This window comes from Felis catus, chromosome C2, assembly GCF_018350175.1.
Source record: "Felis catus isolate Fca126 chromosome C2, F.catus_Fca126_mat1.0, whole genome shotgun sequence".
NCBI lineage: Eukaryota > Metazoa > Chordata > Mammalia > Carnivora > Felidae > Felis > Felis catus.
Genome location: NC_058376.1, coordinates 108,524,297 through 108,548,851, shown reverse-complemented (window position 1 = coordinate 108,548,851; position 24,555 = coordinate 108,524,297). Strand labels below are relative to the sequence as shown.

At 40.7% G+C, this 24,555-nt stretch overlaps 1 protein-coding gene across 2 annotated transcripts in view; it reads left to right on the top strand.

The window, feature by feature from the left end:
- Nucleotides 1–5,717: 5,717 nt before the first annotated feature.
- KCNAB1 (potassium voltage-gated channel subfamily A regulatory beta subunit 1) overlaps nt 5,718–24,555 on the top strand; it is a 419,709-nt gene continuing 400,871 nt past the window's right edge. Inside the window, exon 1 of one of the 2 annotated variants that reach the window (XM_019810530.3) lies at nt 5,718–6,281. In XM_019810530.3, the coding sequence (XP_019666089.1) occupies nt 6,007–6,281 (275 nt within the window). In that variant the 5' untranslated portion in view covers nt 5,718–6,006. The remainder of the gene's footprint in view (nt 6,282–24,555) is intronic. The other variant, XM_019810528.3, reaches the window with a different exon arrangement.

The following is a 24,555-nucleotide window of genomic DNA, read 5'->3' as shown; positions in this document are numbered from 1 at the left end:
CCATCTCAGAGATGTTGCTGGATGGATCTTTAACATATTGTTAAATGATACAGCATTGTGATTTTCATATGTATCTGAGAAGACATTTAAAGAACCGAATGATTTTATTATAATAAAAAAAGCCTTCCATTTCCATTTATATGAACAAAGTTCTCAGAACATGTATCTTTAAAAATGAAAAAAAAAAAAAAAGAGAGACTAGAATTGATGTTGAATCTTATCCCATTCTACCAGTGAAGAATAGTACTCTATGGATACATGACCTAATTCAGAAAAAAAAAAATCTCAACCCTATCCATGTCATGAAAAGATACATTTCTGGGGCACCTGGCTGGTTCATTTGGAGGAACATGCGATGATTGATCTAGGGATCATGAGTTTGAGCCCCATGTTTGGTATAGATATTACTTAAATAAATAAATTTTAAAAATAAAAAATAAAGATACATTTTAAATATAATTTTACTTCTTATGGTAAGCAATAATTTTTCAAAATTTGGAATATCTAATTTTGATTAGTTATGTCTAATAATTGTCACGATAATTCAATTCCTAGGACATTTTATAACACGTATAGTCTTTTTTTTTATATGAAATTTATTGTCAAATTGGTGTCCATACAACACCCAGTACTCATCCCAACAGGTGCCCTCCTCAATACCCATCACCCACGCTCCCCTCCCTCCCACCCCTCATCAACCGTCAGTTTATTCTCAATTTTTAAGAGTCTTTTATGGTTTGGCTCCCTCCCTCTCTAACCTTTTTTTTTTTTCTCCTTCCCCTCCCCCATGGTCTTCTGTTAAGTTTCTTAGGATCCACATAGGAGTGAAAATATATGGTATCTGTCTTTCTCTGTATGACTTATTTCACTTAGCATCACACTCTCCAATTCCATCCATGTTGCTACAAAAGGCCATATTTCATTCTTTCTCACTGTCACGTAGTATTCCATTGTGTATATAAACCACAATTTCTTTATCCATTCATCAGTTGATGGACATTTAGGCTCTTTCCATAATTTGGCAATTGTTGAGAGTGCTGCTATAAACATTGGGGTACAAGTGCCCCTATGCATCAGCACTCCTGTATCCCTTGGGTAAATTCCTAGCAGTGCTATTGCTGGGTCATAGGGTAGATCATTTTCAATTTTTTGAGGAACCTCCACACTGTTTTCCAGAACGGCTGCACCAGTTTGCATTCCCACCAACAGTGCAAGAGGGTTCCCATTTCTCCACATCCTCTCCAGCATCTATAATCTACTGATTTGTTCATTTTGGCCACTCTGACTGGCGTATAACACATATAGTCTTACGGATATAGAAAATAAAAATTTGGGGGCACCTGGGTGGCTCAGTCAGTTAAGTGTCCAACTTCAGCTCAGGTCATGATCTCATGTTTCATGGGTTTGAGCCCCGCATGGGGCTCTGTGCTGACAGCTCAGAGCCTGGAGCCTCCTTTGGATTCTGTGTCTCCCTCACACTCTCTGCACCCACTCACTTTCTGTCTCCCAAAAATGATAAATGTTAAAAAAAAAGAAAATAAAATTTTTAACAGTTTTATTTATATTTGTTTTCCTTGCAGAATTATTTGATAGTATCATCTGTAAAATATTTTCAAGCATGCTAATATTTTACATCAGAATAAAATTCTGGGTGAGAATGGACTAGAAAAACAAGTTCAGGGAGAAAAAGGAAGAATGTAAAATTTCCAACTGCTAAAGAAGAGAGTGTTCATGAATTTTTTAAATGTTTGGTGATAGATATCAAGTAGCCACGGGATTTAAATTCCACTGGATACATTTGAGATAGTGGCATAACAACTTTATTTTTAAAACAGCAATACTTATATGCTGGACAAAGCATCTTTGCCACTTTTTAACTTTATGATGACAAATATATTTAAAAATGTTTAAGTTGATAGTTTTTCAAATTTTTAAAAGGGAAACATAAGCAGAAAGCTTGAATTCGAGTGTTTTAATAGTATCTAACTTGGAGAATAAGTCATTAATATTTATTAAATGTTTATATATGCTAGATCCTGTTCTAAGTTTCACACATATTTTGTGAAATGTTTATCATAAGGGTATGAGTAATACCCTGGTTACTATTGCTGCACAATAAACCTTAAAATTTAATGGGGGTAATAAAGCAATCACTTATCTTACAATTTTGGAGGTTAGGGTTTGGGGATGGACTTGGGTGGGCCGTTCTCACTGGGGGTGTCTCATGCAGTTGCAGTCTGGTGTTGGCTGGGACTGCGGTCATCTGAAGGACCAGCTGTGCCTGGACACCCAAGCTGGCTGGCTCAGAGCGTTGGTGGTTGATGTTGGCTATCGTCTGGGAGCTCAGCGGGTGCTACTGATCAGAGCACCTTCACGTGACTGTCCGCCATGGCAATCTCGAGGTAGTCAGGTTCCTTACGTGGCAGCTGGTTTCCCCAGGATGATCGTTCCAACAATGATGGGTGAAAGCCATCTGGCGTTTCTGACATAGCATCACTTCTGGTATATTTTACTGATCAAAGCAATCAGAAGTCCACCCAGAATCAGGGGAAGGAAAATACATCCCACCTGTCAATGGAAGGAGAGTCAAAGAATTTGAGGGTCATGTGCTTTTCTGTTTTTCTTGTTAATTTTAAATACTGCTGTTTCTGTAGTTACATTTATTTTTGTTTCTAATTTTTAATATGCCTTCCCCCCTCAATTAAGACCTTTTTTCTTCATTCTGCTTGAGGTTTGTCTCCTTTTTGTCTTTTCATTTTATTTTGTTATTTTTTTTTCCTTTTGTGCCCCTGGAGTTCCATCGTCTTCCTTTCCTGACTGCCTGTAGACAACCAGCTTTAGCCTGTGCCCAGGCTATGCCTGATTTTCCCCTCCTGACTCAGTTCTACTCATTTTTTTTCTTCTTTCCTTCCTTCCTTCCCTCCCTCAAAAACTTCCATATATATATATATATATATATATATATATATATCAAAGTTTATATTATATATAATATAATATATATTATTCTTCTATATATATTAATCAAGTTTATATATATAAACCTCTCTCTATATACATATATAACATATATATAATTTCAGTATGTATGTATTACCTGAGAAAAGCCTTTTTGGAGAAGGACTGGGGAAATCTCTATGGTATACACTTGCTATTATATTTCAGTGTCCTTCCTTAAGTTATATGGCTTCTCTCCCTTTTTTTTTAATTAGCATGTGAATCTTCCTTAGCTCAATACTGTAAGGTTCAGCCTCATTCATTCTCCTTCAATACTGCATAGTGCTTAGCTTACTGTTGGGGACCTCCTAGGTAGAACTTCAAAAATTATAATGAATAAGTAAAAGACTGAATCCAAGATTTATACAGATACAGATACACACACATTGGCTAAAAAATATTTAGATTACATTAAAAAATTTTATTTCTCTCACCCCACCACCCTGAGCACCGATCTAATCTCTGTATCTATGAGCTTTCTTTTTCTTTCCTTTTTTTTTTTTTTTTGGTTCCACATATAAGAGAGATAATATGGTATTTGTCTCTCTCTGACTTATTTCACTTAGCATAATGCTCTGGGGTCCATCCATGTTGTCACAAATTGCAAGCTTTCTTTTTTATGGCTGAATAATATTCCGTTGTATGTGTGTCTCTGTGTGTGTGTACAATCACAATTTCTTTATCCTTTTATCCATTGGTGGACACTTAGTTTATTTCCTAAAAAAATGTTAAACTAGAACTACCATATGACCTAGCAATCCCACTTCTAGTTATTAATTCAAAGAAAACAAAAACATTAACTTGAAAAGATATCTGCACCCCATTGTTCACTGCAGTATAATTTACAACAACCTGTGTCCATCGATGGATGAATGGATAAAGAAATTGTGGTATGTTTAGACAATGGAATATTATTCATCCATAAAAAAGAATGAGGGCTATGTTTTAAAACTCCCACAGGTAGATAATTATTCCTGTCTTTATAGATGAGCAAAGGAAAACATGGTGGGGTTAAGTAATTTGCCTGAGTTCATAGAGCAGGTAAGTGATGGAGTTAGGTTTCAGACCCAAGCAGTCTGACTTTACAGCAGAGCTCCTTAACACAATAGCACTGCCTCCTAAGAAAGGCAAGCCAAGGCACCTGGGAAGCACCTTTGGCTGAATGAACATAATTCCCTCTCCCCAGCTCCACTACAGAGTCCCCAATTGACACATGAGCAACAATATCAAACTAGGGAGACTGTCCTCAGAGTCCACACTTTGAGAAGTCTATTGGATACCATTGTTGTCAGAGCTCCTTGATGGCTCAAGGGTTGGAGGGCAGGGTGAGGAATTGGAGAGGTTGCAGCTGTTGGTGCTAAACATTCGTAAACCTCCTCAGTGCTGGGTAGGATAGACTTGGTAGCAGCTGCCTCCTTGCTCTTTGGTCAATGTTTCAGGTGTTACATTGCTTTATGGTCATAGTTCTAATCCTAGTTTACTCTAGATATTAATATTAAACATCTGTTGCCTAAATACGGGAGAGTCCACATGATATGATTTGCTGTCCTCTCATTCTCAGCTTTGATTAATTAGCAACCATGGGCATCTTCAAAGACATCTCTATGATTTCCACAGGAGTCAACTTTTTAAGAAGAACCTTGTCTTTCCTCTTTTCTCCCCTGTCATTCGCAGAGGCTATAAAACCTCACATTCCCTCTCTAATTAAAAAAATTTTTTTTTCATGTTTCTTTATTTTTGAGGGGGGGTGGTAGAGAGAGGGGGACAGAATACAGAATCTGAAGCAGGCTTCAGGCTCTGAGCTGTCAGCACAGAGCCCGATGCAGGGCTTGAACTCACGAACCGTGAAATCGTGACCTGAACAGAAGTCGGGTGCTTAACCGACTAAGCCACCCAGGTGCCCCTGATTTTTATTGGATAGACAAATTCACAAACTGTCTCAAGTTCTTTAGATGTAGCCGACACTGAGTAGTTGATACAGGAAGGACTGAGGTTGACTGGGGGGATGCCTGGGCTTAGTGGCTCATCAAACAACTTTGTGGTAGACACATAGGTGGGCACTAATGTCATCGTCCCTTGAGCTAGGACTGATTGGTGGGCATGTGTGGGTCAGTCCCATGGGTGTTGAGCACAAGGGCCATTAACCAAACTTTCTTTCCATCTTCAGGGCTGGTTTTCATGGGCTCTGAGCACATACATCCCCACGTCTATATGTGCACACACTGGCTCTTTCCACTTCCTTTCAGCCTCCTAGTTTGGTTACGGCAGCTTCACCCTCAGTCTGTTTAGTTGTAACGTGATTCTCAGGCCTTCCATCCCTCAAAAGTATGGAAAGGGTCAGTTACTGAAGCCCTGATGGTGGCCCTACCTTTCTTCATTAGGAATGAAAGAATGTTTGACATATATTATGTGGTTCACTGACGTTCAAAAAGCCTTCCTCTCCCAAAGGATCATGAGATAAGTTAAAAATATTATTTTAAGGCTTACATGAGAGGAATGATCCTCCCCTTGCATTGATATTGTGAAACTCATTCGAGGAAATTCACACCAAAACGTTTAAAACTCTAAAGGGACTCTAATTAAGAATGGCTAATGAACCTCTAGACGTCTGTTTTTAAATATAACTCTGACATGATGACCAAATATAATTTACCAGCCTTAATGATCTCAGGTTCCGTATTTTTAAAATGAGTCAAGTCCAAACTTTGAAGAAGAAACAGCACCGTGACAGCTTCAGCATTACAAAGTTGCTAGGGGTTGTTTTTTTTTAAATTTCCACGTTCCAAGGTAGCACAGGTAGTGGCCGCCCTAGCCCTTCCTCAGGAAAGTTAGAGATAGCCTTTCATCCCCCAGCCACAGACCTGGCTCAATTACAGCGTTGCTGCAGGATAAGGTTAAGGGGATGGGGGAGGACGGGGAGGACGAGGGAGACAGAAACAGAAAAATCAATTCAAATTACTTTGACGACAGTGACTCAGAGTCGTCTCTGATAGACACGAAAGCTCCAGGATGCTGGCGGCCCGGACCGGGGCAGCCGGGAGTCAGATCTCAGAAGAGAATCCCAAGTTCAGGAGACAATCTGGGCTTTCCACGGGGGGCAAAGACAAATCTCCCAAGAAAGCCTCAGAGAATGGGAAAGACCGCAGCCTCAGCCCCACGGGGCAAACCCAGCTCAGGGCTCGCCAGCTGGCTCTGGTGCGCGAAGTGGAGATGAACTGGTACCTAAAACTCTACGACCTGTCCAGCGAACACACCGCCGCCCACACCGCCGGCATGCCCCACAGGTAAGCCTCCGCCCCTCTCGGCGCGTGCTTCGGGGACTCCACTCTTCAGAGTGGATGCCGGATTTCTTTTCCCGTGCTGCTGGAGATCTTAATGGCTCTAATTGTTTCATGGATGATTGACACTCCCAAATGCGTAACCACAGAGCAGGAACTTGGCGAAAATGGCAAATAATGCTCCCTGGATTGTTACTCAGAAGACACTCCGTGTAAGGAGGCAAAAGACCCTCAAGGGCTGGCAGGAGCAGAGGGTATGGCATTCAGATCTCTTTTAAGTGAAAATCAGAGGAGCTCAAAGATTGCAGGAAAATGCCCCTTTCCACCATAGCAACAAAAAAGACTTTGCAGTTGTTTTGCACTTCCTTTACCTTGAGAACTTGGGGATGAAGGAGGGAAATGTGTTTTGCTTGTTTGCAAAGTGTACAGTTGAATAGTGTGACTTTGTTGAATGACAACTTAGTCTGGCAATCGGAGTGCAGAGTAGAACACCCAATATGACCCAATCTGCAATCTGCAATATGACCCAATCTGACTCCAATATGGGGGTCTGAGACGCTCCTCTGAGTAAGGAAGACAGCATCAGGACAAAGGGCATATTTCAAAAAAGTGGGGAATCTCTCTAGATTTAATTTCTGTTCTTTTCTCAGCCTCAGCTTCAAATACTGCAGAACAGAAATAATTTCACAAATCTTAATATTATAAGGCAAAATGCACTGAGTAAAAGTGGTCTGAGTCCTGAAATTTAAGAGTGCTTATTCCCAATTGCTACAAACAAATCTCTTAGGAAAAGGATAATTTTGCAAAGAAAGTTATTGTGAAAATAAAGCCTGAAATAACTATTTTTGTTAGATGGTAATAAAAATTAATTAGAAATGAAATGGTCAAAGTATAGAAAACTTCTTTTGTAGAGACTGTGTGGTAGTATGGACATTCTGGAATGTACTTACTAAAGCATCCCAGTGTGCTCTGCACTGTCCCTATTTTTATGTTTCTAATTCCAAAAGGACACTATAGAAAAGTTTATCTGGCCATGAAATCAATTGATTTAGCAATTGATGCCTGTAGCCTAAACACTTGTTGGAGTACAAACTTCTAAATGCCCGAATTTCCTTTTTTCCATTCCCTTTCCATGGCAGGAATAAAATAGATATTTCCAAATCTAAGCCACTATTTAAAAATCAACATTTAAGAAATAGAACAAGATAAGGTTTCTAGAAATGTTCTGTGAAATACATTTACTATTTATGGCCAGAGTGATTTGTCTGAAGCTCTTGTAAGCTGTCGTGCTTACATTTGGGGTACAAGGAGGAAGGACCAAAGAGAATGGCCTCAAGTCAGAGAAAGCTTGAATGACCTGTCAGTGTTGGACTTCACATCTATAAATCTTAAAGCTATCATTAATGAGCTTCTGGAAAGAGAGTTAAGTGGCAAAGCCCTGATAATGATTTCCTTCCGTAACGCATTCTTTTACTTACTGTAGACCAGAAGCTTAAAGGAGCAAAGGAGTAAAGACTCCTTAAAGCAGTCTTACACAGGAATTTTATGATTCGGTTTTATGTTCTGTTTTATGATCATAAAATTGCTACTCTGTTATCTGATGGTGGAATAACATTTATCAGGTCAGAGGGGAATATTCATTAAGGTAACCAGATTTAGCCAGCAACTTTTGGGAAGAAACAAATATCTACTCTTTTTTTGCTTTACTCAAACAATACTAACTTGTCCTTTAGTCAGAAGACATGACCCAGAATTAATGGTTTCTATGGTAATCTGTGGGGCAGGGTTATTAATCGTTGATTTGCAGTAACTTTGGGTGTCCTTTGTTTAGTGAGATGTTCAAGAACAGTGAAAATCATTTCTATCTTACACCGTCAAAAACAGCAAAAAAATTCTCCTCCCCCTTTATTTTTGCAACATAATTTCCTAGGAGGAAACTAGTGTGTGCCGTTGGAACTAAGTCCATTTATAAATTAGATTTATCTCAGAGCTCTGTGCATGCCTATCTCAGAAAAAGAGTTCTCATTGTCAGCTCTTTTCCTTTTTAATCCACAGTGTTGGGACTACCTACCTCAGTTGAGTCCTTGAGATCATTAGGATAATGACCATGACTAATGGTACAATCCCCTTAAATAGTAATGTAAGTAGTAGAATGTGCACTCCCCCAAGCCACCTGTTTTTCTTTCATTTATAGATGAAAAGCATAGCCCAAGAGTGATAATTCCATTAGAGACCTGTATGTAGAATATAAATATGATTAAAATAAGAACAAATGTATTCATCTGTGAAACCTGACTTATAGGACAGAATATGAAATGCATTGAAGAGTCCTTGAAGATATACACATTTGCTATGGGCAAGGATTTTATGGGTTGTTGGTTAATGGCCATCAATAGGAAAATGCTAGAGGGCTCTAACTCTAATTTCCTTTCTGAGAGGATGGAGTGACAATATTTTCCAGCAAGTTAATTCTAGTTCATGAGGGATTTGAGAATTGTCTTATCCTCAGATTCAATAATAACCTATATTTGAAAAAAGAGTATTATTAAATGATTAAATGAAAGCATTAGAAATTGAGAGGGGCCCAGCTGTCCTGGTATATTTAAGAAATAAAATTGCAGGAAGCAGGGCAGAGAAAGCACATTAGTTTTGTGGGAAATGGTTCTGACCCCCTTTCCGGGGAGAGATCTGTATCTACATAGGATTACATATGAAACAATCTAATATAATTGCTTCATACTGATTGGCCACTTTACAGAGTTGACTGATCACCCTGTGATCCTGGTGTATTTTATACGAGGGTCTCATTTCTCTGCATAGTGAGAAAGAGTGGTGCAGGGGCCAGTGTCCTGAGGTTGGAGGCAAAAAGTTGGCTTTAAGTTCTTGCGTAACTATAGATATGAGTTTTAAAGAATTTATTTATTGTTTTTAATAGCATTTTTTTTTCAGATTACAAAAGTAGCATCTAAACAAGGTAGAAAAATTTGAAAGCAAACACATATAAAGAAGAAAGGCAATACTGTTAATAATTGGTGTGCTTTCCCCCAGCCTTCTGAATTGGAATCATTCTATACATTCTGTTTTCTACCTTTTTTTTTTCACTTAATATTATGCCAGTCCATTTTATTATCTTAAAGACAGCTTAAAAATTTCTTTCTAAGGACTATATCTTATTATATTATTGCTTAGCTATTCTTATTTTGTTTAGTGTTTATCATTATCATAAATAATATTATAATAATGTCTTTATATCAGATTTGAAAAATATATCTCTGGTTATTTTCTTAGGCTCTACTTCTAGAAGAATAATTAATGGGTGAATATTTTACAAACTACATTACATACACATATATACAAACACATACATATTCTTAATGTACATCATAAATTGCTTTTTGAAAATATTTTCTCAATGTGCTCTGCTACCAGCAATATTTGGGGATACTTATTTCATTGCTTTCTCTATATGCATAGTGTTTATATGGGATCCATAGCATTGAGGGTTTTTTTAATTAAGCTTTTAAGATCCCAATGTAATTAACATACAGTGCTATATTAGTTTCATATGTACAATATGGTGCTTCAACAATTCTATATGTTACTCGGTGCTCATCACAAGGGCACTCTTTAATCCCTGCCCTATAGCACTGATTTTTATAGTTAAACAAGTTGTTAGGTAAGTTAATTAACTTTTTTGAGTCTCAATTTCTTTGACTGCAAAAGAGGACTAATAGCATTATAAGGGACCGTTAGTAAAAATTAAATGAGATAACGTACAAATGATTTGAAAAGAGTAATATATTTTGTTTCCGAATTCTCTAAAAGGTTGCGATGTGACCCCATATTGTTCATGGTGTGTCGAAAGCTTATGAAGGTAACTAAGGATGGGGTGACTCTTAACATACCTGGCAAAAATGTGCACCTCACTTGGCACCTGACAGCTGAGAGGATCCTGTTGTGCTCAATTAATATTTATGGGATACCACTGTGTTCTTAATAGAGGCTTTCTGGGGATTCATACAGTCACCATCCTCCTGGGGAAAAATGACTTGGGGATAGAATACAAAGAGCTTTTAAGTACTTTTTAATACAGTATTAACATTCCAAACCATAGCTGAGTGAACCTATTAAATTGAAATGACTGGGGACATTCAGTGGGGCAAGTCAACACACAAATGAACATTTAGCTGTAGCATTTCAACAGTGATTTCTACCATCTTAATGAATGTTTCTTCTTAACCAGAGAGTTACACTGGGCCACATTTCTAGTATTTCCTCTTTCTGCTGTCAAAACTCCTTGACTTCCTAGAAATCATTTACTTCTGCCTGCTTCCAGAGGATCAGATGTAGTTCTGCGTGAGGACAAGTAGTTCTCCAACGTCGGTTTTGGTGGATTCATTTCCTGCCAATAGGGCAGCAGGTGATCCTTGAGCTTAGTAACCTCTGGGTTGAGTTTATGCAGGGAGATCTGGAGTTGAGAATCCAGCCTGAGATGAGTGAATGAACATTTAACGACCACTGATTGAGCCTCCTCTTTGTACAAGACCCTGTAGCTGACACAAAGATAAATTAGGTAAGAATCCTGTCCTCAAGATTCTTGAGGGATCATAAAGTTCATAAAGCTCAGAAGGAGTGAGTGCTTTCAGCTGGAGTGCTTGGATCTGGACTTGGAAAGTGAGCAGGACTTGAGCAAGAGGAGGTCGGGGCTGGAGAAGGCAATACGTGTAGAGGGAAGAGTGTGAGCAAGGTCACAGAAGTATGAAAGTGTGAAATGGAAATGGAGAGCTGCTTTTTTTGTTCGGAAAGTTTCTTGCAGGCTGGAGCCAGGAGTGTGGCCAGGAGAATGAAGGAGAGGAGATCATTTTCAGAGACTTGGGAGTCAAGCAGAGACTAGACACGGAGGGGAGGCAATGTGTGTAGACTCTTCTCAAGAAGAGGCGATAGAGAAGAAGAGAGTAGATGATAGTTGAAGTCTCAATCAGGGTTCAGGGAGAAGTTTGTAGGAGGTCTGTAGATGTTTTTTGGCAGAAAGGAAGAGTCCAGTGGAGAGATAAAGTATGTAATGCAAGTAATGAAGCCATGACCCCAAAGAGGAATAAGACAGGTCAAGGCCAATAAATGCAGGTGTTAGCTTTGGCAAAGGGAAGTGTTGGTGGAGCCTGGTGGTGAAGAACATACCTCTGGAGTCCCGTGGTCTGCAGGCTGCGTTCCAGTAGTGTCACCTACTGACCAGAGGCTCTGGGCAGGCCCCTTGCCTGACACAGTTGGTTTGGAGGTTAAGGCCATAGTCCAGGAGCCAGGCTGCTGGGTTCAAGCCCTGGCTCTGCCACTGACCAGCTATGTGACCTAGTTTCTTCAGCTGTTAAAGGTGGATAATGAGAATACCAATTCTGTACAGTTATTATGCAGATAAAATGACTTTTAAATAAGGAAAGCACATGGAGTCTGGTGCATAGTAAGTGCAGTGTTATATGAGAGTCCTTAACAGAGTTCCTGACACACGCTCCATGCCTTGTTTTTATTATGAGACTATTACTGGGTCTATTATTAGAGATGCCTCCCCTTTCTGGAGGGTACTAACTCTACTCTCATTCTGCAAACGGGTATAAGAATACCTAGCTGAGAAGACTGTTGTGCAAATTCCATGAAATTATAAAGAACATCTGGTGAAGACTGGACACTCAATCAGTTTTGGTCCCCTGCCCCCTACTCCTCCTCTAATGACCTAGGGCATAGTGGACAGCATCAGTAAAATGATATCAGGGACAGAATATAGAGAGATAGAAATGTGCTACAATGGAATAACTAAAAAAAAAATTTTTTTTAGCGTTTATTCACTTTTTGAGAGACAGAGACAGAGTGTGAGCAGGGCAGGAGCGGAGAGAGAGGGAGACAGAGTCCGAAGCAGGCTCCAGGCTCTGAGCTGTCAGCACAGAGCCCGATGTGGGGCCTCAATTCACGAACCATGAGATCATGACCTGAGCTGAAGTCGGACGCTTAACCGACTGAGCCACCCAGGCGCCCCTAAATTTTTAAGCCAATATTATTTTTGTTAGAAGATACCATTGATTAGATTCTTTGGTTATTAAAGAAAAAGCTCTTTTCTAAAAGGTGGTACATGTTTCTTATAGCAAGCATGCAATGTTTATATGAGAAGTCACCTAGAGGTGCGTTTCTAGACATGTTAGAACATGAAGATGTTTTTGTGTAGCTTAATTAGACCATGAGCTAGAAAGATTGCTTCCTAGTTCTTTGTTCTGTTGTTTTGTATGTTAGTGCAAATCTTAGACTATTGAATGCCTGGGTGAGTGGGAGGGTGAACCTCAGTAAGACAGGCATTTGATTAATTAGAGAAAGTTCCCAAGATCCCAGCAGCAGCCCTTGGGGAAGGGTGGGATTGCTATGGTTTCTAAAGGTGACGATGATATCCTTTGATGTAGGGCCATGAGGCTGTCAGTGCTCTGTGTCGCTGTACCCCCAGGGTGGTGAGTTGCAAGTAGGCATCCCTGGGCAGGCGCACCAACCTCCACAGTAGTAGCCAAATACATAGGTGCTGGCTTCCTTCTGCATCCCTGTGACTGCCTTTTGGGTTACTTGGGAAAGTCAAGGCAGTTTCTCAATTTTGCGTCATATTTGCGTGTGTCCAATTCATTCTGAAGGATTGTGGACACACTGAAGGCAGCGTCTGTGTCTTGGTCTTCTAACTTACCCACACATTTCTTTCCAACTGGATGTCAGTGGATTAGGGAGAGCGCAGAAGCCCTGGTTCCCCTGAAGAGGAGGAATGGCTCCTCTTGGCTTCTGCCATTCCGGGGAGTGGGCTCATGTAACGACAGCAGCATTCGTTGAGGGGCTTGCATCCATGATTCAGATTCCATTTTGCCCCGATTGTAATAAGGTTTTAAAATTCTCCAGGAATCAATGTCTCCTCTGTAATATGAGAATACTAGACAAGATGATCTCTCAGGCTCTTTTGAGCTCTGAGCCTACTTGGTATCACGATATCATAATCCAGAGTAAAAGGGTAGCGTTTGATTTCCTGCTCACTGACCTTCACAGAGATTGTGCCTTTGTGTTGTCTCTGCAAGGAAAAGGAAACATGTTGATGCTTTGTTTTGAAGTGTAGGAGCAGTAGAAAATTCTCTGATTTTTAAAGTGAATTATTTTAGCGATTGGTTGACCATTCGTGGATATGTTTGATTATTTTTAAGTTTTCTTTTCTTTTTTTTTAAGATTTTATTTTTAAGTAATCTCTACACCCGACATGGGGCTTGAACTCACAACCCTGAGGTCGAGAGTTGCATGCTCTACTGACTGAGCCAGCCAGGTGCCACTAAAGTTTTCTTTGAAAGAAGGAGACAGAGTTACACAAACACCTTCAATCTGTGATGTCCCTGTTTATGAAATGCTTTCACATACATTATCTTCTGTGCTAATGGATTTATATTTATTTTCATGAATATTGGGAAGAAACGTATAGCTTACACCTCAAATCTGCAGATTCATGGCTGTTAGGGCAGAGGACAAGGCTAAGGTTTTTTTTTTTTTTTTTTTTAAGTTTATTTACTTATTTTGAAAGAAAAGATACGAGCAGGGGAGGGGCAGAGGGAGAGAGAGAATCCCAAGCAGGCTCTGCACTGTCAGCGCAGAGCCTGACATGGGGCTTGAACTCATGAACCTTGAGATCATGACCTGAGCCGAAACCAAGAGTCAGATGCTTAGTCAGCTGAGCCACCCAAGCACCCCTAGACTAAGTTTTAAAACAAGTGAGTCAACTTAGAGGAAAATATTCACTGAATATGAGTAGACGTGGAACTCAGATCTGACAAAAATTCTGAACATGGTACACAAAAGACTATTTTATCTCCTTCACATTTATTAAGCACCTATGACACGTCACATCTATATCTTTCCATTTAATTCATACAGCAGCCCCATAGACTTTTAACCTATAGCCCTCAGGGGTGAAGAGTATGGCTCTGCTTATTCACTTTCAGTCTAGTGTTGATTATTTTTTCTTCTTTTCCCATGAAGGGGGTAGAGTATTTCCTGGACTGTCTCTTTGTTGGCTATGCTCATCTCTATTCCAGGTTACCTGTTTGAGCCATTGCTATGCTACTCCCTGTCTAAGGTCAGCCTTCCTAGCTCTTTCTCTACATACTGAATGTTCTGCTTCCCATGGGTTGGGGTAACATCATGCTGTGATTTTAAAATTTAGCCTCAGTTTTATGGCTTAGTTTTGTTTTATTTTATTATTATTATTTTTTATGTTTATTTTTGAGACAGAGAGAAAGAGACAGAGTGTGAGTGGGGGAGGGGCAGACAGAGAGGGAGACACAGAATCTGAAGCAGGCTCCAGGCTCTGAGCTGTCAGCACAGAGCCCGACGTGGGGCTTGAACCCATGAACCGTGAGATCATGACCTGAGCTGAAGTCGGACGCTTAACCGACTGAGCCACCCAGGCGCCCCACTTTCATTTTATACAGATTAATTTTATTTTATACAGCTTCATTGATTAATCTTTTAATTTGCCCTGCAGCTTACTGTGCACTTCTGGTATCAGCCAATGAGGGATGTTGTGTATCATGCCTTCTCTGTGAGCCTCAGGGACTACATAAACTGTGGGCAGGCTAACATAAGCTCTGATGTCAGGCCAACCTAGGTCCAAATCCTGATTCTACTACACGTTCTCTACGTGACTTTGATCTCAGTCTCCTCCGTTGTACATGGGAATAACACTACTGCACATTCATAGGGTAGGGAAGGTTAAGTGGGAGAACATCTATAAAAGTTTTAGCACAGCGGTGACCGCAGGGAGAGGGCCCTTCAGCAAATGCTATTATCACCATTCCCCCTTTTAAAGGGCCTTCTGTTATTTTATCCCCATACTCTTCTTTTTGTTGGATTCCTTCTGTGAGCTCCCTAGCCTGGGAAAATTCCCCAGCCATAAGAGAACAGCAGGACTTGCTGCTTCCATCCTTGCTTCACTTAGAACTCTGTTCTAAGATTTTCACTTACGCCCTCATTTAAAATCTTTTCTGATTAACAAGGATCAAACGTCTTTCTGACATGTCCTCTCTCCATGCACGGTGGATTGGCCCCTTGTCTCTAGAATAGAGAGGCCTGGGTTTAAATTCTGGCTCTTTTGTGGGCCAGTTGTGCCAATTTCAGCAAGTCATCTCTCCTCTCTGAGCTTTAATTTCTCCATCTATAGGACGGAAATAAAAGCATCTGAGTTATTGTCTACAATTTTAAAGATTAGATGAAAGTGCATAGGTGAAATGGTATGTTATAAACTACTAACTATATGTTGGCTATTATTTTTATTACCTTCTGTTCTGAGACATTGGCTGTAATTCAGTCTAGAACATGGCTTGAGAAAATGATTAACTCTAATCTGCTTTTCTAGTAAACATAGGGGTAAATCCCACCATATTTCTTTCCCAGACCCTGGACAGGTTTCTTGGGTACACTGACAAAGACCAGACCATCTATCTTGTTTTTTTTTTTCTTTTATGTTTATTTATTTTTGAGAGAGTGCACATCGGGGAGGGGCAGTGAGAAGGGAACAGAGGATCCAAAGCAGGCTCTGTGCTGACAGAAGTGAGCCTGATGTGGGGCTTAAACTCACGAACCATGAGATCATGACCTGAGCCGAAGTCAGATGCTCAACCGAGTCACTCAGGTGCCCCTTGCCTTGTTTCTTTTCTTTTTTTTTTTTTCAATATATGAAGTTTATTGTCAAATTGGTTTCCATACAACACCCAGTGCTCATGCCAAAAGGTGCCCTTCTCAATACCCATCACCCACCCTCTCCTCCCTCCCACCCCCCTTCAGCCCTCAGTTTGTTCTCAGTTTTTAAGAGTCTCTTATGCTTTGGCTCTCTTCCGCTCTAACCTCTTTTTTTTTTCCTTCCCCTCCCCCATGGGTTTCTGTTAAGTTTCTCAGGATCCACATAAGAGTGAAACCATATGGTATCTGTCTTTCTCTGTATGGTTTATTTCACTTAGCATCACACTCTCTAGTTCCATCCATGTTGCTACAAAGGGCCATATTTCATTCTTTCTCATTGCCATGTAGTACTCCATTGTGTATATAAACCACAATTTAAAAAAAATTTTTTTTAACGTTTATTTATTTTAGAGACAGAGAGAGACAGAGTGTGAACAGGGGAGGGGCAGAGAGAGAGGGAGACACAGAATCTGAAACGGGCTCCAGGCTCTGAGCTGTCAGCACAGAGCCTGACCCGGGCTCCAACTCACGGATCGTGAGATCATGACCTGAGCCGAAGTCGGACACTTAACCGACTGAGCCACCCAGGCACCCCTAAACCACAATTTTTTTATGCATTCATCAGTTGATGGACATTTAGGCTCTTTCCATAACTTGGCTATTGTTGAAAGTGCTGCTATAAACATTGGGGTACAAGTGGCCCTATACATCAGTACTCCTATATCCCTTGGGTACATTCCTAGCAGTGCTATTGCTGGGTCATAGGGTAGGTCTATTTTTAATTTTTTGAGGAACCTCCACACTGTTTTCCAGAGCGGCTGCACCAATTTGCATTCCCACCAACAGTGCAAGAGGGTTCCCGTTTCTCCACATTCTCGCCTGCATTTATAGTCTCCTGATTTGTTCATTTTGGCCACTCTGACTGGCGTGAGGTGGTATCTCAGTGTGGTTTTGATTTGTATTTCCCTGATGAGGAGCGACGTTGAGCATCTTTTCATGTGCCTCTTGGCCATCTGGATGTCTTCTTTAGAGAAGTGTCTATTCATGTTTTCTGCCCATTTCTTCACTGGGTTATTTGTTTATCGGGTGTGGAGTTTGGTGAGCTCTTTATAGATTTTGGATACTAGCCCTTTGTCCGATATGTCATTTGCAAATATCTTTTCCCATTCCGTTGGTTGCCTTTTAGTTTTGTTGGTTGTTTCCTTTGCTGTGCAGAAGCTTTTTATCTTCATAAGGTTCCAGTAGTTCATTTTTGCTTTTAATTCCCTTGCCTTTGGGGATGTGTCAAGTAAGAAATTGCTACGGCTGAGGTCAGAGAGGTCTTTTCCTGCCTTTTCCTCTAGGGTTTTGATGGTTTCCTGTCTCACATTCATGTCTTTTATCCATTTTGAGTTTATTTTTGTGAGAAAGTGGTCTAGTTTCAATCTTCTGCATGTTGCTGTCCAGTTCTCCCAGCACCATTTGTTAAAGAGACTGTCTTTTTTCCATTGGATGTTCTTTCCTGCTTTGTCAAAGATTAGTTGGCCATACGTTTGTGGGTCTAGTTCTGGGGTTTCTATTCTATTCCATTGGTCTATGTGTCTGTTTTTGTGCCAATACCATGCTGTCTTGATGATGACAGCTTTGTAGTAGAGGCTAAAGTCTGGGATTGTGATGCCTCCTGCTTTGGTCTTCTTCTTCAAAATGACTTTGGCTATTCGGGGCCTTTTGTGGTTCCATATGAATTTTAGGATTGCTTGTTCTAGCTTCGAGAAGAATGCTGGTGCAATTTTGATTGGGATTACATTGAATGTGTAGATAGCTTTGGGTAGTATTGACATTTTGACAATATTTATTCTTCCAATCCATGAGCATGGAATGTTTTTCCATTTCTTTATATCTTCTTCAATTTCCTTCATAAGCTTTCTATAGTTTTCAGCATATAGATTTTTTTACATCTTTGGTTAGATTTATTCCTAGGTATTTTATGCTTCTTGGTGCAATTGTGAATGGGATCAGTTTCTTTATTTGTCTTTCTGTTGCTTCATTGTTAGTGTATAAGAATGCAACTGATTTCTGTACATTGATTTTGTATCCTGCAACTTTGCTAAATTCATGTATCAGTTCTAGCAGACTTTTGGTGGAGTCTATCGGATTTTCCATGTATAATATCATGTCATCTGCAAAAAGTGAAAGCTTAACTTCATCTTTGCCAATTTTGATGCCTTTGATTTCCTTTTGTTGTCTGATTGCTGATGCTAGAACTTCCAACACTATGTTAAACAACAGCGGTGAGAGTGGACATCCCTGTCGTGTTCCCGATCTCAGGGAAGAAGCTCTCAGTTTTTCCCCATTGAGGATGATGTTAGCTGTGGGCTTTTCATAAATGGCTTTATGATGTTTAAGAATGTTCCTTCTATCCCAACTTTCTCGAGGGTTTTTATTAAGAAAGGTTGCTGAATTTTGTCAAAGGCCTTTTCTGCATCGATTGACAGGATCATATGGTTCTTATCTTTTCTTTTATTAATGTGATGTATCACATTGATTGATTTGCGAATGTTGAACCAGCCCTGCATCCCAGGAATGAATCCCTCTTGATCATGGTGAATAATTCTTTTTATATGCCGTTGAATTCGATTTGCTAGTATCTTATTCAGAATTTTTGCATCCATATTCATCAGAGATATTGGCCTGTAGTTCTCTTTTTTTTACTGGGTCTCTGTCTGGTTTAGGAATCTTGCCTTCTTTCTTAATATCAGGAAGTGCTTATTGAATCCTTATTATCTACTGGGCACTTTCCTTTGACCATTGAGTTTAATCCCTACCAATAATCAACCAGGTGGCTATTGTTATCTCCACTTCATGGGAGGAAGGCTTACAAAAGATACTGCCCTAGGTCCAACTCAAGTAAGTGACAGAGCCAGAACTTGAACCTGGGTGGTTGGGTGGCAGATGTCACCTCTTAACCCCACAGAACACTCCCTTTCCCTCATTTGGCTTGATTATAGATCGCTACTGAGATATCACTTGAGTAATTTTACCTTTCACTTTCCATCACAGTATAAGGTTCCTTGATGAGGGACGTGGGAGTCACAGCTCCTTCTCCCTGTTTGAGGTCCTTGAGTTTGGCCTTACATGAGTCTAGCCAAAGGCTGGGGGTGGGGGCTGGAGAGCAGCTTAGATGGCGAAAAAGTCCCTCAGATGGAGAGCAAAGGGCTGCATGATACAGTGGGCTGTGAATTTCGGTATTTATTCAGGCTTCTCTCCATGGAAGTTATTTCCATCAAAAGAACTGTGTAAGAGCAGAGGCTCTGGAAGCCCTCACATGGCATCCTCTATTAGATGAATTTAACTGAATTTCAGATCTTTGGTTTAAGTCAGGGTCTTTGGCCATCTCCCTCTCACACAACTCCAAGAGGAGGCAAACATTACACAGCAACAGCTGCCTTGACCTTTCCAATTTTAGCTCATGGTCATCACTAAATGGCACATGCTAATGTGCTGCCAGAGATTTTTGCTGTTGTTTTAGGTGCTTTTCTGCTCTCTGGGAGGATGCAGTGTGGTTTTGAGAACCACGTGCTCACATCTGACTGGAGATGATTGAAGTGATGTTTCCTCCCCCCGCAGCCTCTTGAGTCATCAGGCATCAAGTCTTGCAGTTTGGAAGAAAAATCTCCATTCCAAGGCAAGAGAGGTTGGGGGTTTCATGTGCCTTGGTACACACATCACAACCTAATTGCAAACAGAAACTTGCCAAATATTTCTCACCAGGAAATTAAATTTAGCTCCAGACCAGATATCTGATTCTGGTTCCCAATCTAGGAAGAGTTCTTGAATGCTTATTATGGTTAGGCTAAATGTGAATGCCCCTCACTAAATAGAGTCCATTGATTTTATTAAGGGACACTCCTGCTGCTAAATCCTGCAGGTTCAGTGACTTGACCTAAGAAAGTTTATTTCATACTCATGGGAGTCCAGTCAAGAGTAGGATTGTCCCATCAGGTGAAATCCAGGCTGATGAAAGTTCTGTCATTTTTGCTTTTGTTTTCTAAGCTGGCTAGTGACTGAGAATTGACGTCGATCCAGCAGACAGAAGAGAGTTTGGAGGTTGATTTGAAGGGTACTTTATGGCCCAGGCCTGTAAGTGGTACCTGTAGGCAGAAGTGACATTGACTGGCACTCAATCACATGACCGTTCTGAATTTCAAGGGAGGATGGAAATGGAGTCCAAATGCATGCCTAGGAAGAGAGAAATGAGCATGATGAACAGCTGGCCAGACTCTGTCACAAAGCCATGGTCAGAGCAGAATAAAGGAAGTGCTGAGGCAGAGTCTGTTTCCTGTAACAGGGAGAGATGAAGGGCATTTCTTTACCCTCAAGGCCATTCTCTGTTCAAAGCCTGACGCACCCACTTGGCGATAGCCACATGGTGGGTCAGTCTCTTTTGGCTTCTCTACTTGGAACTTCCTTTCCTGTTTTACTGAGAAGCCTAGCGTCCCTCAGAAACCCGTAGATGGTGATCTGCTATAAGCTTGGCAAGGACTTGGAACACAGCCTTGCTTACATCAATCCATGAGTGCTCAGCTCCCATTTTGAACCTCTCAGAATTTTTCTTATTGCCCTAAGGATCACTGATGGGGGGGTGAGCAGGAGCTTCCTGCAGTTCGTGTTTTATTCCTCCTCCACTCGGCTGTGAGATGGAGTTGCTGCAGGGCAGGAGGTCATCTCTTCCCATGGTGACAGCCAAAGGCGCTGGCGCCACAGACGCACGCTGATACCTTATGAGGCGGGATCAGGCACATGGAAACAGAAGTCGGAGAGCACTTGTTGAGAGCCAAGAGGGCTCATTAATTTCGTCTGTTATTTCAGAACTGGTCAGGTGTGTTTTTAAGAAGAGCTTCTATGACAGCATGTTCATTCAATTAACACTCGCGCTTTTCTGGAAGGCACCTACAGGAGTCTTGACAACAGACAAGCCGGTCACTCTGTTCTCAGCAGCAGGATCCAATATGGTTTTGAATGTAATAGTATTAAATAATATGGCTTATCATTTATGATGTCCTGGCATTCCTTCCCTGGCTCAACAAGAGCCTCACACAAGATACGTGCATATTTTTGTGTGGAGTGGTGAGGAATTTGAGGACAAATTGGTTAAGAGAATTTGGGTTTGTATTCAATATACTTTTTTAAAAAAATTATTACAAATTATTACAAATATTTATAATAGTTCACTTGTCAAAGTCCAACGTGTATTCTATAGCTTCATCTTCTTATTTAATTTGATTACAGCCATAAACATTAAGTATGAGACAAGCTGTCCAAAAGGGCTGTTGAATTATTTAATTACCTCAGGGACTAAGGAGGTGTAGTCAGGGCAAACTATTCCGTAAGTGGGATGCGTTTGAAAGATCAGCTCTTTCTGTCTCCAAACGCAGTAATTTGAATGATGTGATCCAAACACCACTTGCTTGTTGAACACAACATTAAATGCTTAAATCTGTTTATAATACTTTAGGTTCCAGATGGTCATCTATCCAAAAGAAATGGCAAAGAAGTATCAAGTTGAAATGTGTTTTTTCAAGTATTTCCAGTTAAATGAATATCCGATGAAGTCAATATTCAGAATTTAGGATTGCTCTTGTGTTACTGTTTATGTAATATTGAAAGCATTCCTAACAAGCACACTAGAAAATTAAGCAGAAATTCATTCAAGGGTTTCGATCATCTATTACGTTCAATTCTGGGGATGTAGGGCACATAAGATAGGGTCCTTGCTCTGAATAATCTTGGAGTCCTTTCAGAAAAGACAAGACCACAATAAAGTTTTATTGGTGCCGTATGAGAAGTAGAAATGGAGTGCTATGGAAAGAAAGGAGTACTTAGTTCTGCCTGGAGGTAAGGAGACAAGGAAGAGAAATGTCAGGAAAAAATAAACACAAGATGCACCGTTTCGGCGGATTTTTACAAGGAAGGTGCAGGAGCTCGTGAGACCATGAGCCAGCAAGGAGGCAGGGAGGAAGGGGCAAGGGAAAGAAAATGCGTGCTCTGTAGCTCAAGAACAAAGCTGATCTTTTCTTAGGCTAGTCATCAGCTAAGCCACCAAGTTGCTAGTGATGGAAAGAAGTTTGTGAGAAGGGGCAAGACACTATTTCTAAATGCGGAGATTAGTCACAATTAGGCCTTGCTCATCTGACACTGTCAGAGAACGGAAATTTTCACTCAAGCGATTTCCCCAGTACCTGAAACTTTCTAATTTCACAGTCAAGGCTCTATTTTTAACTTTTTAAACCTGAAGAAACAACTCGACAACTCTAGTTTATCTTAGTAAATGTCAGCTATTGTGCTATGTTAAACTGTCCTCGGGGACGATTAAGGAATATAGAACTCTTTGCCTTGAAAATCAGAGGCTTTATTCGCTCTTAAGTTTTGTCTTCTGTATTTCACCCCCTCCATTACTTTTCCTGTATCCGCGTCTTGCTGTAAATTTTTCTTGCTGCTGTCAATATGCCTGCGTCTCTAATAGCTTTTTCATCTCATTTGCTACCCTTACTCTGCTGGGGAGTGGGAAATAAGAAGCTCCGTTGTGCTTGAATTATGACCAAGAGAGAGTAAATGGTTTATAAACTGAGGTGCCCTCCCAGGAGGTTTGGGACTGGGGCTTTGTGATGTCTTATTTGTTCATTTGTTTATTCTCGGTTGTGTTCTATCTAGCAAGGCTGCTAAACAGGTGACCTCTAAAAAATTCGGTCGTTACTTTATTTGAGCTAGCATTTGAATGTGTTTGGGAAAATGCCAAATGCTGAAATTGCTTCACACTGGAGTTTATCTTGGAATACTCCTTAGAGATTTTAGAAGAGCAAACCATGAAGAACACAATTTTTCAAAATGTGGATGGGACCCTTGTACTCTATGTTTTATAAATTTCCCCGCAGACAGAACATTCTGTCACAAATAAAGTAAGCAAAATGAAGCTATTCATTTGTCTTCCACAGCAGAAATACACGGAGGGCTTTCCAGCGGATCATGTTTTCAACAGTATTCCTTGGAACTTCGGTCAATGGTTAAACATTCACAATTATTACACGGTGAAATGACATTGCAAGAGGCGGTACGGTGTATTTGGAGATTTAAAATATATAAACTGGGGGCACCTGGATGGCTCAGTTGGTTGAGCACCGACTCTAGCTTAGGTCAGGAACTCATGATTGGCGGGTTCGAGCCCCACATCGGGCTCTGGGCTGATAGCTCAGAGCCTGGAGTCTGCTTCAGATTCTGTGTCTCCCTCTCTCTCTACCCCTCCCCCACTCACACTCTGTCTCTCTCTCTCTCCCTCTCTCCCTCTCTCTCTCTCTCTCTCAAACAGTAAAAAATTTAAAAACAGTAAAAAAATTAAAAAAAATATAGACTGATTTAGCTCACTTTGTGGAAGTAGTGTTTTTTCCCCTGTTTTTATGAGGAAGAAACTAAAAACTCAGAGACACTCGCATTACACAGTAGCATATTATCAGCCAAGGATTTAAATCTGTCTACCTCTAAGCCCATGCTCCTGGAAACTTGCATTTTATTCCAGTCCTCACAATAACTGATTCTAAATGTTGCCCGGTTGGTCTGGATGTTTTTTTCCTTATTTGTAAAACAAGAGAATTGAACCAGTCGATTTCTTTTCTTTTTCTTTTTCTTCTTTTCCTTTTTCTTTTCTTCTCTTATCTTTTATTTCCTTTTTTGTTTTGAGAGAGAGAGAGAAAGAGAGAGAGAGCGTGGAGTATGTGTGCACACACACGAGCAAGTGTGAGCCACGGAGGGGCAGAGGGAGAGGGAGAGAGAATCTTAACCAGGCCCCATGCTCAGTGTGGAGTCCCACATGGGGCTCAGTTTCACTACCCTGGGTTCATGACCTGAGCTGAAATCCAGAGTTGGATGCTTAGCCGACTGAGCCACCCAGGCGCCCTGAACCAGGTGATTTCTAAGATTTCTTAGAGTTGTAGTTAGAGTCCTAGATTTTTAGATTATTGTTACATGCCTGGAAGAGGATGATGAAGAGGTAGATTGGTTCAGCTGGAATGATGCCAAGAAGACCTCACAGCAGTGCATCGTATCACAAAACTGAACGTGTACGTTATCAGGCCTTGCTTTTATAGCTGGGATTCACTTTTCATGGTGCCGCTCTGTGTCCCAGACTCCCAGCCTTGTCTCTGATACGTTCCTGACGCCAAAAGGATAATGTGTGGAAGATGGGTGAGCCTATGGCAGAGCACATGGAGCAGGGACCATGGAGGTGTGGGATTCTCTGCAACGTTCAAATCTGCTTTCCGAGTAGACGCTGGAGTGATGGGGGGATTTCTTGCCAGATGAAGAGCAAATCAACTTTATTAGATAATATTTCCCTTCTCTTTAGAAAAGAGGAAGTCACATATTTAAAGCCATCCCATCATTTTGAAGTCATGCAACTCATAGCATTGATGTCCCCTGAAAATGACTGCTTGCTCCATCTACTAGGTCGGCCACGTAAAGCTTTGGCTGCTGTGTGACACTAGGGGGCGCCATCCACACCGACGACAGTGCCCAAGGC